Raw genomic sequence first — 17,684 nt, 5'->3', positions numbered from 1 at the left:
CTGGCGTGGCCGCAGGCCCCGTGGACGAGCGAGCGTGCCGGCCGCTGGAGGTCGGTGTCGGTCTGCGCGAGGCGGCTGAGAGGACGGTCACTGGCTTTGCAACCGCATTGGGAGATAATTAGGTGAGCAAAAATGTAATTTATAGTGAAATGATGACGGCATCAGACTTAACCGAATGAAATGCACATCTTTTCTTAAGACTCTGTGGAAAATTATTTTCCCTCTGCTTCCCCCAGAAATGAATAATCACGATTACCATCTGGAAAATATTATTGTGACTTTTCTAATACCGCTTCCAATTCCTGTGCTTGTTTGCTGCCCTCGTCCTGATTGTATGTAGATTCCTGTGACTCGGACACATCTTTTATCGACCAGCCTGTCTGGGTTATCAGAGTTAGGGAGCAAGGCAGTGTTGCCTGACTGGCACTCACACTTCTCTATGCTGATGTAGTTTTAAAGACCATTTTTACATCATTGTTCCCACACTCTGAACATACAAATCTTAATTTTTAATTGGTAGAGGTTTCTTTTAATACTGAGAAAGATATCGTCATTTTGCAGGGTTTTGGCCTTTAATATGACTTCTGTCTATTGATAACATGAAGAGTGTTAGAGACGTGGAATCCGTAATTGTATAAAGTTTTATTACACTGAAATGTTAGAAAGCTTAGAGTGTGAAAGAAACCTGACAAAATTTAGTTTTTTGCTTTTTGCAAAGCAAAACTATGATTACCTATCTACATGAATTACATTTAAGTGACTGATCAAGGTCTGTATATCATACTAATGTGTTTTCTTATTAAAATAAATACACTAATACAGTAACTGTATATGGTAATTTTATATCAGCTTGGTTCTTAGTCTGCCTTAATGGCAGAGTCACCCCCGTATAGTTGGGATATATATTTGTCCACCTTTTTTTAAAGGTATAAAGATGTATAAAATGCTTTGGAAATTATACTATCGCATAACTTTGTAGTGACTTAGTATCAATGGGAAGGAGACAGTCACGCTGCCTAACATAGGAGCCTAATTTAGGTGGCTTATTTAGGAAGTTAATCTTCCTAGTTTCTCTGTGTAAGAAGTGAAGAAGGAGGTTCCTGCTCTTTGTGGCTCCCTGAAGGAGCCTGACAGGAGGGCTGGCATTTGGCCCAAGGAGGAGCTCGTCTCTTCCACTGACTTAAGAAGAAGGTCTGGGACATAAACCAGGTAAGTTAGGTGCACGGTAGACCCATAGGTCATTTTAGTAATGACCACAGGAATACCACAAAGTAGTTGCTATCTGCAGACTGATTGGTAATTTGTGTGAAATGACTGGTAATACAGGGCAAGTCTAAAGAATATACCACAATTACAGTCAGTATCAGTGATGTAGATAATCCTCTTAGCAGGGAGGCTGGGAGTTTACTCTGCTCTACCTCTAACATGCTTTCTTTAGACTGGGGCAGAAATAGTGGCCTGGTGTTTATTATCTGTACAGCTTTACAACTTTATTTTCCTTAGCCTTAATTTCAGTCCTCTAACATAGTCCCTACTGATTTCTGTAAAATTCTGTCAGGCCTAAGAGATACTACTTCTGACCATCTCACAAGAACAACATTTATTTAATATTTCCTTTTATTTGTTAATTTTAGCAGTGCAGATTTCTGTGGAGCAGGACAGTGATTTATTACTTTATTTTTTTAAAAAAACTGTGTTCTTTGTGCTCCTGGCAGCTGATGAGCTACTTTTAGGGGGTCTGGAGAATATGAGCAAGGCTGGAATCTACAGTTGTTAACACCTCCAGTCAAAATATAAATCAAACAAGGTTGAGAACCGCTGGCTTGAATGTTCATGTCACCATTGCCAGCATCATGATTACTGATTTGGAAATCTTGCTTTTACAGAATGGACTTCGATGATGAAGATGGGGAGGGGCCCAGCAAATTTTCAAGGTGAGCATTTACAAATAGTTGGCCACATCGCTGACTTATTTCAGTGGAGAAAGACGGCTGTCTCACTACTGATGTTTTAAAGTCAATATGAACGTGGGCTGAAGAACTTGCCAACAACTTGACCGTTGTTAGTGTTTTTATCGGCTTCCTCTGCAAATTAGACATTCTGGCAGAAATCTGCCTAATGTAGTTATTGGCTTACAAAGCTGACAATGTGTATGTCATAATTTCACTCTGCAGCTATGTTGAATGAGAAAATCTGTGATTTTTAGCTTATTATTTCAACTGCTGTAGATGAACTTTGGTTATTTGACGTTGCTGAATTTGTCTTTCTGACACTGAAAATGAATTTTATTTTGAATTTATTTCAGATGTTAACTTCTTGCTAAGACAATATGACAGATCTTAGGGGTGTGGATTGTTTTTTTAAGATTAAAGCTCATTATGTACCATTAGGTGTGACTGAATAGTAAAAATTGCCAAAATAAATGTTAATGGACGTGGAATATTCTAGGCTAGAAATAAAAACAAACATGAAAGCATCATTGCCATTTTTTCACTTTTCCTTTTTTTCTGGTCACACTGTTTGCATTTTTTTCATTGGAAACCAAGCAGCTGCAGTGAGGGGTAGATACTTTGAGGCCTACCGATAACTGCTGATTATCCAAATTGTTACTGCTGCTCTATAGCAGCAGCCATGTTCAAACACAACTGTCACAGTAGGATTTTAACATGATCTTCCTAGTCAGTCTGAAAGATAAGTGTGCTGAAAATGTGCTGTAACATCATATCATAACCCACTGGAAAATACCAGTAGCACACCTGCTTAGCTGATATCATTTACAGAAAGGCCATTCCAGACTCTGGTGTTAAAACTGGTCATCTGAGGGCTAGTCTTATTGTTTACTAGAAGATACATGTGAAGGAAAAAAGATTTGTGATGAATGTGACCTGATTTGTGCCTGCATAAGTGTCAGGGTTTCCAGGCACAGAGGTGCACATGTGTTGGTCTGTCTCCATCCTGGCTTTGGCCTTTCAAAGTTTGATGGTGGGGAGAGCCAATCGTTCCATTATTTTTATTGGAGAGGTATGCTGTGCTGTGCTTAGACTCAGTTGATTTTTAGATGTCAGATCAAAATCTGATATTTAAACCTTAAATGCTGTAAAAACTCCAAATTGTTCTGCTTTTACAGAGTACGGAAAAACAGTGGAGACACACCCAGGGCCATGTTCAAACATCCTCTTCTAGTTGAGCCTCCTTTTAGGGCTTTTCCCTACTCCAAATTGCTCATGTGACTGATTCCTAGCTTGTCTCAGTCAAAATTATTTCATTAGCAAAGAACTGCTGTTTAAATGTTTAAGCTATCCCAGCTGGCTTTGACTGAAATGCCTGAAGGAGCATGCACGCAGAGAGGTCAGTTAAGAGACTGGAAGGGAGAGAACAGTAGTTGGAAGCAATAACATCTTCAGCCCCACCAGCCAGGGAAGGATGAGCAGACAAGCCCCAAGCTAGTGGGAGCACAGGAGATAGTGGTGTTAGCATGATACTCCACGTGAGTTAACACACCTTGCTTCTCAGGGACTTCCAAGCCAGCTCAGGTATCTGTGCATGGCATCTCATCATCACGTGGAGGCATATGCATGTACTTCTCACATAATGGCATGTTGCCATTCCTCGTTGAATCTGTCTTTTTTTTTTTTTTTCTTAATTTTGTGCTCAGTCTGTTCTCTGAGCAGAGTCAAGGGGAAGAAAGTGGCATTTTCACTTCAATGTTCTTAGGGTGCTGGTGTTGAACACAAATTAGAAAGAAATACCACTCAAGTCTCATTTAAGCTTTCTCTTCAGAGTTTGAACAAGTCTTACTAGGGAAGGAAAACATGAAGCCTTATAGAGGAATTTGCACAGTTGGGATACTTAAAATTAGTTTTGATTCATTTGAGAAGACAAAAAGGAAAACGTTATTAGTTTTTAGAAGAAAAAAGATGCTTAATTATGCTGTATTACCTTGTTAGCTAATACATGGAAGCTTCATAGCTTCATAGGCTCTGTTGTAATACATGACATCATTTTGGAAAAGCTAATTCTAATACAAAATATCAGTTGACTATTGTTGAGCAGTAATAATCTTCAATTCTAGAAAATCCATTAGCCTTATTTTTTAAAATCTACATTTTCTGTTTTGGAACAAGCATTTTGGTATTTTGAAAAGTAAGATCTTTATCCAAAAAATGTGTCTTTTTGTAACTATTCTAGCAAAATCTGATTTCAAAGGATTAGTATGTTTTTAGGAAAGGGAAAGGAGGAGCAGAATATAATTTTTCAGTAAAATGTCACACTGCTGCCTGTCTCTGGGACAACGCTTCAGAAACAGTGAAGCTTTAATCCCATGGAGTAAAAGTCCCATTGATCAGGATTTCCCCCTGAAGTTGCTGCTGATACATTGCACGTACTTGTGTGGGCATCTAACTTCTGTTGATTTGAGTAGGAATGAGGTACCTATTTACTTCTAGGGATTTAAGCCAGTTTTAATTTCACTTCTATTTACCCAGCAGTTTCATCTGCCTGCCTGACTTTTGCCAGTCTTCCCAACAGACAGTACAGTGTCTGTACCTACTAGAGCTTTTTTCTGAAGGTGTCCTTATATAATGCGTTGCACTTAAGCGTATGTCTCTGCCCTCTCATGTTATCTGTAGACCATCAGTGCCCTCTGCTGAATGGAGTGAGTTCTGGTTGCAAGCTGGAAAAGCTTTCACTTCCAACACAGCAATGAATATTTCATGGGCTGCTGTCGATAAAAGCTCAGTGTTGTTTTCTGTAATGGTGCTGGTTGTTAAGTTTCCCAAGCAGTAAGTGTATGTCAAAGCGTTTGCATAAATCCACTGAAATATGTCTCCAACTTTTTAAAATATACAAATGAAGCTTTTGAATCGGCATGGCTTGGAAGTTTCATCAGACTCTACGTTTTCTTTGCTTTATCGTTCTCATGCCCTCATTTTTCTTGATGGTATTTGTAATAGTTTGCAGTTGTGAACCTCTTTGCTTTCTGCTGTGTGTTGACTATCATGCAATGCTTAACCCTTGTGAATTTACTTACTATCTTTTGTTTCTAGGTATGATGGTGATCAAATCTCTGGTGATAAGGAAAAGTTTGCAAGGTAGGCGTGTTCTGTAGAGCTCTTCTGCTGAGAGAAGAGAGGGGGATGGTCCTGTCCAGAAAAACTCTGTAGGTGTGCCTTAGCTTAGAGAGCTGGTTATTTTGTTTCTAGGTGGGATGATGATCAAAGTACTGCTGACACAGAAAGGATGGCCAGGTAGGAAAAAGGAAAATCAAATATGGTTTGCCCCCATTTTTATTTTATATGATGCCATTTTGACTGATGAAAAGGCATCAGGGTTGACTGATCCAAAAATGCTTGAAAACAGAAATACTAACCCTGGACCTAAAGTGGGTTTGGATCAGCTCCTGCAGTCTCCCAAAATTTAACGTCCCTCCAAAATTTCCATATAAAAACAAAGTTAGAAATGACAGAGTTAGGACATCATTTAGTATACATGTTTATGAATGCCAGGATTCCTAGGGCAGACACTTTTGGAAGAGGAGCACAGCCCCTCTTTTTGTTTTAAGGGTTTAAATTTGAACTAGTTTCAGGAAAGTTTCAGGGTTTTGTTTGCTTGAACATTTTCGTGGCCAGTTGATTAACATACTATTACTTTTTAGCTTTTATGGTCATAAATTTAAATGGACTGTTAGATATTTTTCTCTGTTTTCTCAGGAAGTTTTGCAGTCTCTGTTTACTGTTTATAATGGTTGTTTTTAATGTTCAGTAATACTAAAATACTTTAGTGGCAGACAATGGAATATGTATTCATAAATGTAAAATATGTGTTGAATATGTGTGTTTTTTGTCTTTCTCTTCTCTTGATCACCATTTCTGTGAAAACGCTGAACTTAGAGCAAGATTTCATCATGTAAAAATGCATTTTTCTTCTCCTTGTCCATATTTATCTGCATGTATATGCTGGCATGTACACGTGTGCTCTTCTGTACATGTGCACTGGCACACAAGTTGTTCTGCTTGTGTATGTGTATGTGGTCCAACTCCCACAGGCAGTGTTCTCTCCTACATCTGTGCAGACCTGCACAAAGGCTGTTTATCAGCCATTTGAAATGGAAAGGTTCACTATTATGGTATAATAGATAGTTAATTAGCTAATGACCTTAAATAAGGGACTGGCTGTAATTTACTGAACGACCAGGGGCTGTCATTGCTGGGACCCATAGCTGGGTTTCCTGAGTATCAGGTAGTAAGTGTAGACATCAGTAGGAATAATAAGTCTGCGTGTAGTCCTAACAGGTGGTATTTCTGGAGACGATGCCTCATGCATATAATACCTGTATGTGCAGAGGCAGGAAACACACTGTAAAGCAGGGCAAGCCCATGCATTCCTCTATTTCAGGAAGCAGCATACTACAATTTGCATTCTTTCCTGCATTTTAAGAAAAGGCTCCATTATTAAATGTAGTCAAAAAGTGTGCCAAGCCTAGCTTCTGCTTTCATGATCTGTCTACATAACAGTCAGCTCCAAAAAATGTTGCAGTTTCTTTATTGTACCGGTCAATGCTGGTGGACTCTCCAAGTGATCACCTTTCACATCTTGTTGGATCAGCCAGCAATCCCACAAGAAAATGCCATGCACAGCTCATTGAAATCAGTGGAAGATGCTGCTTTGACATCTGAAGCATCATGTACTTGTCGTGTACTTGTATTTAGCTGCTACCTGACAGGTACAGTATGGGAAAAATAAGTGCTAGGCACTGAAGTATTCTAGGTCCATTTGGACTATCTCAGATTGGTGTCATTCCTTAATAGTGATCAAGCAATGGTGATTTACAGTATGGGAAAACTGAACTCCCAGATCTTCAGTTCTGAAAGATTTTGGTGACTGTCCATTTTGAGAATTCTCAAATTTAACTCACCACCTCAGTCATATGTTTGCTATAAAGGATGAGAACATTGGAGCTTAGCCCAAAGTGGGGCAGCATCAAGTACTGTCATTGGCATGTCCCTGCTGTGCTAGATTGTTCTCAAACATAAATTCTGATCTATGTATGACAAGCCAGATGTTTATTTGCTGTCTTACGTAGTCATTTTATTTATTTACTGAGGATTTTTTTAAATGTACTGTTATTCCATATATGGTCCCAGTCCTGCTGTCTGATCCTGTGGGCATTGTAGTGTCCCTCTACACGGATGCAGAACATTCCACACAGCAGCATAGGACTGGAGATCTGTGTTGTCATTCAGTGGGGTTTTTTGTAAGTCAGCACTGACACTGCTGACCTGATCCAGCTGTTACTGAGAGGTTTCCTCTAAAAGAAGGCTTTTATAAGCAGATCCAATACCTCGAGCAAGGCCTGGAAGCTGTGAGATGCATCACAGCTCTTGCAGATTTGTGAGTTTGGCTGGAGTTGGCAGCTGTCAGTTCCTCACATCTTTCTACTTCATTTTTTGTCCTTAAACCAAAGAAGATTAAACTGGTTAAGAGATTAAGGCCAGAAGCCAGTAGTTAGAAATATGGGTTCTTTTCACAGCTATGGGCAAATCATATTTATCCTTCTGTGGCCTGTATTTTCTGTCTAGAAACTGCGGGATAATAGTGTTTAGCTTTGTAAAGCACTCTGCTCTCCTGGGGTGAAACAGCAAAATAAGTGCAAAGTAGTATGATTCGTTACCTCTGGTTGAAATTCTTACACTGATCATGTCTTCTGTTCTGTTGGTTTGGTGTTTCTTTAAATGTTCAGGGAGAATCATAGTGAAATTGAGAGACGCAGGAGAAATAAGATGACACAGTATATCACCGAACTCTCTGATATGGTACCCACTTGTAGCGCATTGGCTCGTAAGCCTGACAAGTTAACAATTCTTCGGATGGCCGTTTCACACATGAAATCAATGAGGGGCACTGGAAACAAATCTACTGATGGAGCGTACAAGCCTTCGTTTCTTACAGAACAGGTAGATTTTTTGCAAATGTCTGTTTTTTCTGGTTTGTGGTCTTAAAAGATGTGAGGAAATGCTGAGACTGGAGTCACAGCTTGATCCTTCGCTGTTGTGTAGCTTGCTTGTACAAGCTACATCCAAGGTGTGAATACAGACAATTTTTTGTGACTGTTTGGACTTGATCTTAACTATGTGACAGATCTTTCTCTCTGAAGCTACAAAATGGGCATTCTTATCATTGAGGTCTGTCCATCTGAAAAGCAAGTCACTTGCTGTCTCCTGTCATTGGAAAGGAATTTTCACCTCTAGAACTTTGTTCTTCCCATCCTAATAAAGATTCTATAAAATAGATAAAAATTGATCTGGAAAGACCTGCCTCACTCTCCTGGGTTTAGAAGAAGGTTAAAAACATTGTTTAGTCTTAATGCCTAAGTTGCCAGCAGCTGAACTGAGCAGAGATGAATCCCGTCTGTACTGGCTGAGGTACTTCCTTGGTTACATTTTTGATGGAAGAAGGAAGATGCACCCAGTTCTTGAAGGAAAACCGTTTAACTGAGAGCACTGGAAATTCCTACCACCTTCATTGTTTTTGAAGCCCTATGGGTGTAATGTGCATTTTTGTGGTCTGAAGGATTTAAGCACTTCAACATGCAAGTTATGGCTAGAGGCAATACTTCTTTCTGTTAGAGAAACAGCAGCTGCTACTGACCTCTCGGTGTTCATATCTCTACTTATTCTGGCTTTCCTGAAGTGTGTTTCTGGAGGGAGTGTGCCGCTCAGCGGATGGTTGGTAGGGGACCCTAGCCACTTCTCATTGCAACTTTTTGGGGTTTTTTTGAACCTTGCAGAATGAGAGAGTTTATCTTCATCTTTGTTAACAATGTATGCAAAACAGATCTCATTATCCTCTGTATAATGCAGCCGGCTATGCATTGAGGGTTTTTTTTCTAGTAAGTGGTTCAGAATTGATGTACTTTTTTTACAATAAAGCAGCAGAAGTTGACGGTTTCTTGAGATGAGTTATCCTTTCTTTAGTAGAATTTACCAGGTTGTGATCTTCACCTTATCAGCTAATATCTGCCACCTGCACACCAGCCATGCTGACTTGTCTAACCTGGAATGGGACTCAGGTTGTCCAAAGTGCTCTGCCTGACTTCCAGATGGAGAATCTTAACAAGCTCTGGTGGTCACTGGAGCCACCAAGCAAAAGCTGTTCAAGCTTGTTTCCCAGGAATTGGAGTGGTAGTTGTCATCCTTTCCCATGAGAGGTTTTCAAGCCATGTTAAGCAGAGGTACCGTTTCTATTGATACATGCAACAGCTGTTTGCATGTGCAAGTCAAGGGTGTTTAGACCCAGTGTCTGACAGTGAAGGACAGAAGTACCTTGCTTTAAAGGCCTATGGTCCTTCCAGTCCCCAGGTGGGGCATCTCAGGTGGATGTGTGGGTGTCTCAGGCCAGAAATACCCAGGGTGTTGAGCCAGGGACCGTGTAAAGATAGGCCAAAGACAGGGGTTTTCCAGACCCTTTAGATCTCTGAAGCTTCATATTCACAGGCTGGAAAAAGAAAGTAAGAAGTGATACAACCTTCATGTGTAGTGGCTGGGGCCCCCTAATGGGAGGCGGGGCTGGGGATTCCTGTCCTTCTTCCCATTACACTTTCTGCTTTTTATCCAGTGACTATTTAGTTTGCAAAAAGAGCTCATTCTGAGGGGAAAAAAACAAACAAACAAACCAGAAAGAGTTGTTGGCTTCTCTCCAATTATATTATTCAAGACGTTTAATTAAGGGTTTGGCATATGAGTTATAGCTGTTCATTTCCTCTGTTTGTACTCTTAAATAACTTTTTCTTTTTTTAATGTTAGATGCCTATCACACAATATGCATCGCATTTTAGTTACTTAATTTTCCTAAAGTGCATTGAGATCACCAGATGAAATGCAATAAATGAAAACAAAATATTGTTTGTTATTAAGATCAGCAATTTATGGCTTGCTGCAAGTTTGGTTGTGTTGTTACATCAAAACTACAGTAAAAACTTCTGCCTAAGTTGTAATCAGCTACTAAGATCGCAAGAAAACAATATTCTTTGGCAGTGACAGATGTGTTATTTAATTCCATTTTCTGCTGGCATTCTAATCAAATCCTTTTTTTGGAAGGAACTGAAGCATCTTATCCTGGAGGCCGCAGATGGGTTCCTGTTTGTAGTTGCAGCTGAGACGGGAAGAGTGATCTACGTATCAGATTCTGTGACTCCCGTGCTGAACCAGCCACAGTCTGAATGGTTTGGCAGCACTTTGTATGAACAGGTTCATCCAGATGATGTGGAAAAGCTGCGAGAGCAACTATGTACATCTGAAAACTCTATGACAGGTCAGATATGTCAGGTGTATGGTTCTGTGTGTTATGGATCCCTGCAGAGTTTTTCTGACATTCAAAATGCCTGGTTTAAAAATCTGGTAAAAATGAAATTCAGCAAGATTAAACTGCCTTTTTCTTGCAAGCAGTGCAGTAATAGAAATCTTCTTTTGCATGACTACTTTTTGTTTCCTAATTGTTTGACTTCAGTCAAACCACCTTCACATAGCTCTGCATTAAAACTTCTGGCTTGGGTAGGTTTGGAACCTGGATTGTTTTCAGGCTTGGTCCAGAAATCTAGATTGTTTTCCTTTCATCCTCAATGAACTTGTGACTTCCTTACAAATATGTGTTTCTTTAGGGCAGTGTTTATTTTGAAGGCAAAAATCATACTTTAGACTTTTCCATTTTCCTAAAATGTCCTTGTGGTTTGCTAACGGGAATCCTGGGCAGAAAAAATCCAGTGTTTGGCAGCTGAGAAATCTAGTGGATTTTAAATGGGAGGCTTGCACCCGTAACAGTGGTGTAATTTAGCTGTATGTTGACTACCTGTCATTTTGCACATGAAACTAAACCATATTCATATCTTCCATATAACTCTGGCTTTTACAATTATTCATGCTCAAGGCTGCCAGTAGGAAACTAGCCTTGTCTTTAATAGGATACTTGTACGCTAGAGCTAAATCCTGTTTTAACTCAAACTTGGAAAGGAGGAAACCCAACTTCTCTTTTTATTCTTCCACATAGTATGGTTATAGCTAAAGCAAAAAAGCTAGGGGAAAATATTTGTAACAAATCCCAATCTTTACAAAAATCACATAATTTCTCTTTGCTTTAGTAATTCAGAATTCTGAACTGGTTTGCTGGAAGTTTTGTTGTGTTTCATAACTCAAAGGACAGCGATCCAGTTTTGAGTGAACCTGCACACTGTTTACAGCTTCCATGTCAAAACAGTGCCAAATTCATGATTTCCTGTGGTTTGAATGTGATGTGGTTTTGGCAGAGCTTGCCTGTATTCCAACTGGAAACTCAAAGCAAAATTCTGTGGTGAAAATCCAGATGGATCGAAACCAAGTGAATGGTTAGGGGAACCTGTGCAGAGCAAAACAGATGAGCATCATACCACAAGACTTGCAAAAGAGCACAACCTCTGTTTTTGTTATGTAGCATGTAATATATTTTAATGTACATACCGTCTTCCTCCAAGAAGCAATTACTTCAGAGTCTCAGTGAACAGTCATGTTTTGACTTCCAAAAGTGCTCAGTTATGGGGCTCAACTTGCTCAAACTAGAGCAGGACTAGACAAACGCAGAGCACTTCTGAAAACCCAACTGTGTGTTTTCCAGTTTTAACTATGTGCTTTTCTTTTACACTGAGTTCTTCTGTAGCCAGTGGAAAGAGAAGTTCAAATAATAGTATTTATAGGGCTAAATTTTTTCCCTGCCTGAGTCTTTTGGAGTTGTCAGATTGACACAGAAGACTCGTAAATCTGCTGTACATGGACAGCTGAACATCCTCCCAGTGTGAGGAAAGCATCAGCCTGTTTAGAGCCAGGGTAGCCTGCCTTAGCTACACTCCTTAAGGTGCAGGGGCAGGTTGACTGTAGAAAGATGCTTCTTAGGGACTGGAGAGTGTGTGTGGTTAAAACTGTTCCAAGCAAGTGCAAGTAAGAACAGTGCATAATTGGCCCTAACTATATGGGCACGTTGTGCGAGTTTTCCTTTACAAAGTTATTGTGGTTACATGTACAGTGCTGTTGTTTTGGCTAGCTGAACATCTCACAAGCCATAAACACAATCATCAGCCTGCTTCTGAATCAAGCGTAGATGTACAGTTGTATGTACATCATGTCTCGATAAGATCATCATAGAACAGATTTTTAAGGTGTCTGCTGCATTTTTCTAGCTTTTTAATAAAATTAGTGCAGAGCAAGTGACATCATAATATAATCCTGCTTTTTGAGTAGTTTTGTTTTAAAGGTGTGACTGGTGAAGTACATTTAGTTAGTATCCTAGTAGTTTTGTCAGTCTGAGGGGCATATAGATAAACAGAAAGCTCTAGATTTGTTATATTAAACTTGCATTTCCTTGACCCTGTAAGGTACCATTATATAAGAGAAACAGTCTCGTATAAGGACTGTCAGTCCAGCATCAATTTGCTTATAAACATCATCCAGCAGGACTTCAGCAGCATCACTCTTGCTCATTTGAGATACCTTTCTGGGAGCAAGGTAATTCTAGAGTCCCTTCAACCAGTTACACTTTTCTTCCAGTAAGAGAAGCCATACTGAGAGTAGCAACTTTGTAACAGGTAAGAATAAAATGAAATATTGCAGTGAACAGAAATAATGGGTGCCTTAGTGACATTTTAAGAGAAGTCAAGTAGGCAAATGCACTTCCTTTATGTCAGTGTTTATCAAACCATTTCGGCAGCCCCCAGGTCTCTCTTGGCTTTCCAAAGTTACGTTTCATGCAGAGCAAAGGGCAATGCAGAACTTGAAAGAGATGCAAACTGCAAGCCAGCCAGCTGCATTTGACATTTTTCCTGCTCAAGGTGAAGTTAACCACAGGCAGCAGGAAAATCCTCATCTTTTAGTGACCTCTTTGTCATCTTCTCAGGGTCCATTTTCTCAACCCTATAACCTCCTCCTTCAGCCCTTGAACTGGGGAAGCAATGACAGCATAATGACAAAGGAGAAATTTCACTTGCCTTGCATCAGATCAGAGCAATGTCCTTTGATTGTAGGGGGTTTTTTTTGTTTTTTTACAAGTGCTGATCATTAGAGCTGCATTGCTGGGGTTTTCCCAGCACCTCTTAGCAATGCGGCTACCCAGAGAAGCTGCTCCAGACCCCGAGGACTTGGGAGGCTGCCACTGCCAAAGGGGAGCAACAGAGACAAGTTGGTGGAGAAAGCAGGCTCCCTCTCACATTTCTGCCCCCAGGAATAAGACTGGGACTGAGGCTGTGGTTGCATGAGTGTTTCTTTGGCAGTGACACCAGTTTATGCAATCCTCACCTCATCTCACCCTCTCCTCCTTTGGCATTTGTGTGGTACTATAATGAGTCACATCAAGGGGGCTGACCCAGACGAAAGCCAAGCTAAGCAAAAAAACCTTGGTTTTGGTAGAGACAGTTCTTTGGTCCACCTTGACATAGGGTTGCTTGAATTCTTGTGCTAACACCAAGGAGAAGCAGGGAGTGAATAGCTGAGGATAAGGAGAGGACAGGACTTCAGGAGCAGTAAAAGCATATGCCAAATTGAAGTGGCTGTTTAACCATGGCCTAAACCATGTACTGTGGGGAGTTAATTGCTTGCTCTATTTTTAATTCTGAGGATATGGGGAAGGATGGATAGTTTCTATTCCATTTTATATCCTTGGAGATTTTATTCCCTGGAAATGGAACAATTGTCTGCTTGTTTATTGTACATTAATTGCTAACACATTGTAGCAACAGGAAAGCTGAACTGTGAAGTAGATGTATGATTTGAAATGCTCTAGAAACGACAGCAGCTGAGACTTGATGATAGCAACAAATAGTGCTTCCAAGAAGTCTTTACATGCATCATGGGCATGATTAATCAGAATGGGGCAGATATTCAGAGTAATAATTTATTTTCCCCTCTTTGTTCTTGGAAATCTGCAGATGGGAAACCAAATCACTTCAAATATGGATGAAGATCAGATACCACAGTAGGATCCATTAGCAAAGATCTCTTTGCCCTTAGGATGTGCTGATGACACTTGATGGATGTTGGGTTCAGATGCAGGTTCAGAGTGGGAAGCTGTGAAGGGCTGACTAACACACAGCACGGTGGAATCCTAATGCAAGTGAGAGCCTCTAAACAGCTGCAGACAACAAATCTCTGATGGCGCAGAGAACAGAACTTAGATTTAAGAGCAAAGAAAAACGGCTTTTGAAGAATACCTCTGCTACATTTACTCTCCAAAAAGCGACTGAGCAAGTATTGTAGTAGACTCTGCTTCCATTAAAATATGGTGTTCCAGAACACTTTGCCAGACTGATTTCTCCCAGTCTAATTCTCCATAGGCAGTTCATGGAAGAGTAGAATGAGAAATATAGATACCTCTGTATCGTTGCCTGGAAATGCTCCAAGTGATGTGCCTGAGAGATGCTTGTCAAGGCTGTGAGGTCCCTGTTCCTGCAGCCAGCATCTGCAGTGGAGCAAATGGGAAACGCCCAAGTTTATTACATTCAATTCTGAGCTCCAAGCAGCATAGCACATAGTAATCCAGTCTTCCTTCAGCCTCATTCTCTATAGCTAAGGCAAGACAGGGAGCAGCATATGTAATCCCATCTATGACACAAAACCTCTTCAGGACGTTCAGAATCAGGAGTCCTTGCAAACTGTTCTAGCTGAGTAGTTAAGGGGTGCTGAAACTGCAGACCTGTGACTGCAAGAAAATGATGGGAACCAGAACCTCAGCTTTAATTTTCAAGTGATTTAAAAATGACTAACTCAATTTACTTGCTAGCTGAAAAAGATTAATTGAGGTTACTTCTGGACAGAACTTGTATACCAAGTTTAATCTTGGCATGATATTTTATTGCTATATTTTGTAAGTACAAAAAAGTAGAACTTTATGATGGAAATGGTGACTGACCACAGCAAAAATTGAGCTGATAGGTACCTTTTCAGAAGAAAAGACCATTGTGTGACAGTTCGCCGTGGTTGATGAATATTATGGAAACATCACTCCATGTTGTGCAAGCAGAGATTTGGATTGGGGAACCTGTCTCATGGAACCTTCAAATAATATGTTGTCTTGTGATGATGGTTTCAGCATATGCAGTTTTCTGTCCAACTGCAAAGCTTTCTGTTACCAAGCACAGTTTGTAGACGCAACCACAAAATCCAGATGCTGTAGATAGAGTCAAATTGTCTGTAAAAATGAGAAAAATAATGTTAAACTCAAAAGAGGGCAGTGCCAGAGACCAGTGGAGAAGGAAAGTAAAGCTTTCCACAGCACTGAACAGGTGAGAAGTGCTCAACAAATGGTAAATAACCATGTGAAAGAGAAGATTAGGAGTAACTTCTCTTACAACAGATACTCTTCCTGAAAATCAGTGCAGGAGTTTTTGTGCTGTGAGCTGTACTATGCTCCCATGTCAATTTTCCAACTCTGATTTCTGCATGATCTTTCTTAGAAGAAAGGGAATTCTCATACACAGAGCCAGCGAGTGAATGCAAATGTGGCTCTTGTTCATGATCACTGTTTTGAACTCTGACTTCAGTGAATGATTTAGTGAACTGCAACTGATATGGAGAAGAGCTGGAGAGACTCCTGTTTGGCTTCATGTGCAAAATTCTCCAAAAAAATTCAAGGACTAACTTGAGGCATGACCAGAAACTCAGCCCTAGCAAATATAATTGTTATGCCTTAAATGTGTCATCGGTAGCAGTAAAACTCATGTCTGGTGAAAAGTAATATGTTATCAAAACATTTAATTAATGGCATGACTTCTGCATTATATTAGCAAACCAGGGAGCTTCTCCTCATCCAGTTGAAAAGTGGATCAGCCTATTTATTTAAAAAAAAAAAAGGGATAAGAAATTCTATTTTATGTATTGGTGCCACAGATTTTATAACAAAAATAAATTGTCAAATGCTCTGTCATCCTTGTGTCTTTTGTAGAAATTAAGATACTTGCCAAAGATGGATGCTTTTCTACCCAGAAATTCTTCTTGAAAACAATAAAAAATAAAAAATCCCTTCTGTTCAGAGAATTGTGACCTTGCTGAGACAGTCGACAAAATGAGGAGCTGTAGTAAAGCTCCTTTGGGACTTTGTTCTCTAGCCTTTAGTTCTGAAGAGCACATGTATCAGAGGTTTATGATTGGAAAGCTGCTCTGCGTAAAGGACTGTTTCAACTGATAGCACTTGATTTTTTTATTTTTTTACTTCTGTCTGTGAACTCTTTTAAGTACATGAGCCCTAAAGAACTATCCGTCTCTGAAACGTGCCCAGCCCAGCAGCTTAGGAAGTCAGAGTACAGAGAATTAAAACCATATTGTAACGTCTTAGCACAGGATGACTGACCCAGTAAGACCGTTAGCCTCTGGGCAGGTAGGGAATGAGTTGTATAAATTTTTGTTTATAGAGAGAGTTAATAGCTATTTGTGTCTTTTGTCTTAGGATAAAACAGTGGTTCATCATCAGCTGTTGTCACTGATTGTCCATGAAACGTAAGAACCTGTAGGGTGAAGTCAAGCAGGCACCCAGTAAACAACAGAGCAGGCAGAGGATGCAAAGCAGGCAGGATGGGGAGGAGAGAGAGTTTCCATATACATGATACAAGATGTCCTGAAATCTTCTATGTCTCTGCAGGACTGCATGAAACTTAACTCAGCATTTTATGGGATTTTCCACCCACACAAGCATACCCACAGGCCCCCCACTTTATTCCTTAGAAGGGTGAAGGCCAGAGACAGCTGTGCCAGGATTATTGCACCTGCAATGGAAGGGGAGAGATTTTTGAAAATAGAAGCTTCAACACTGAGGTTATCCCCTCTTTTTCAGGACATGAATTCTTGAAACATACTGCCATGTATAGACTATATATGAGTGATTCGTGTGAACAGAGTATTTCAGGTTTCAGTGTGGTTTTACTGTAGAAAAAGCGAATTTTGGCAAGACATCTTTTCCTATTTTAAGTGTGAAATCTTGGGAAGAGATTTGGCTCATTGCTGACAATTACCAAATCACCATGTGATACCTGTTTTTCAGCAAAGTTATGTGGTCCCACCGGCATTGTGGAGAGTGAAGAGGATGTTTCAGATCTTTCAGACTTTCCGTACACACCAGCCTGTTGCCATGCCATTGTTCTAAAGAAAAAATCTGCCCACGTTTTTATGGACTGCTTGTTCTCATAGCAGGAAGGTCACAGCACCAGCCAGAGGTGGCTTTTGAACTTGGGTAGTGTCAAGCATAGGAATTTCTGGGTTTTCAGCTTTAGTCTGTTCAGCTGTCGGGTTTTTTACATGTCAGGTGGAAGAAATTAATGTTCTGCTTCCCTCATCCTCATTCTCTTTGCAAGCAAATGAATTGGTGCAGTAGATGCTTAGGAGCAAAAAACAAGGAAACTATGCCTAGATGGCATCTACATCTTGGCTATCCCGCTAGTGTGTGCTTAGAAGTGATGCTCAAAGCCTCCATGTCTTCAGCTTCTCTTTTGTTGTTGTTTGGTTTGATCAAGCACAGTTTACCAACTCTGTGTGACAAAATAAAAAAGCTTAGTAGGTAAGTGAGAGCCATCCGAGTCTCTGAATGTGGTGGGCTCTCCAGAAGGAAGACTAGGAAAGTTTTAAATGTTCTGCACGTTAAATTACACATATGGGACTGAACGTTTCCTTTGCAAGTGGATTGCC

The 17,684-nt window shown here is 40.2% G+C and overlaps 1 protein-coding gene across 1 annotated transcript in view; it reads left to right on the top strand.

The window, feature by feature from the left end:
* The first annotated feature begins 1,887 nt into the window (after nt 1–1,887).
* The window catches only part of ARNT2 (aryl-hydrocarbon receptor nuclear translocator 2), a 69,163-nt gene continuing 53,366 nt past the window's right edge, over nt 1,888–17,684 (top strand). The window contains exons 1-4 of the mRNA XM_010282934.1: nt 1,888–1,934; nt 5,046–5,090; nt 7,739–7,952; nt 10,095–10,308. Of these exons, the coding sequence (XP_010281236.1) occupies nt 1,888–1,934; nt 5,046–5,090; nt 7,739–7,952; nt 10,095–10,308 (520 nt within the window). The remainder of the gene's footprint in view (nt 1,935–5,045; nt 5,091–7,738; nt 7,953–10,094; nt 10,309–17,684) is intronic.

This window comes from Phaethon lepturus, unplaced genomic scaffold, assembly GCF_000687285.1.
Source record: "Phaethon lepturus isolate BGI_N335 unplaced genomic scaffold, ASM68728v1 scaffold27302, whole genome shotgun sequence".
In the NCBI taxonomy this organism is placed as follows: Eukaryota; Metazoa; Chordata; class Aves; order Phaethontiformes; family Phaethontidae; genus Phaethon; species Phaethon lepturus.
Note: the sequence above shows the minus strand (reverse complement) of the source record. Positions and strands in the feature narration are given on the sequence as shown.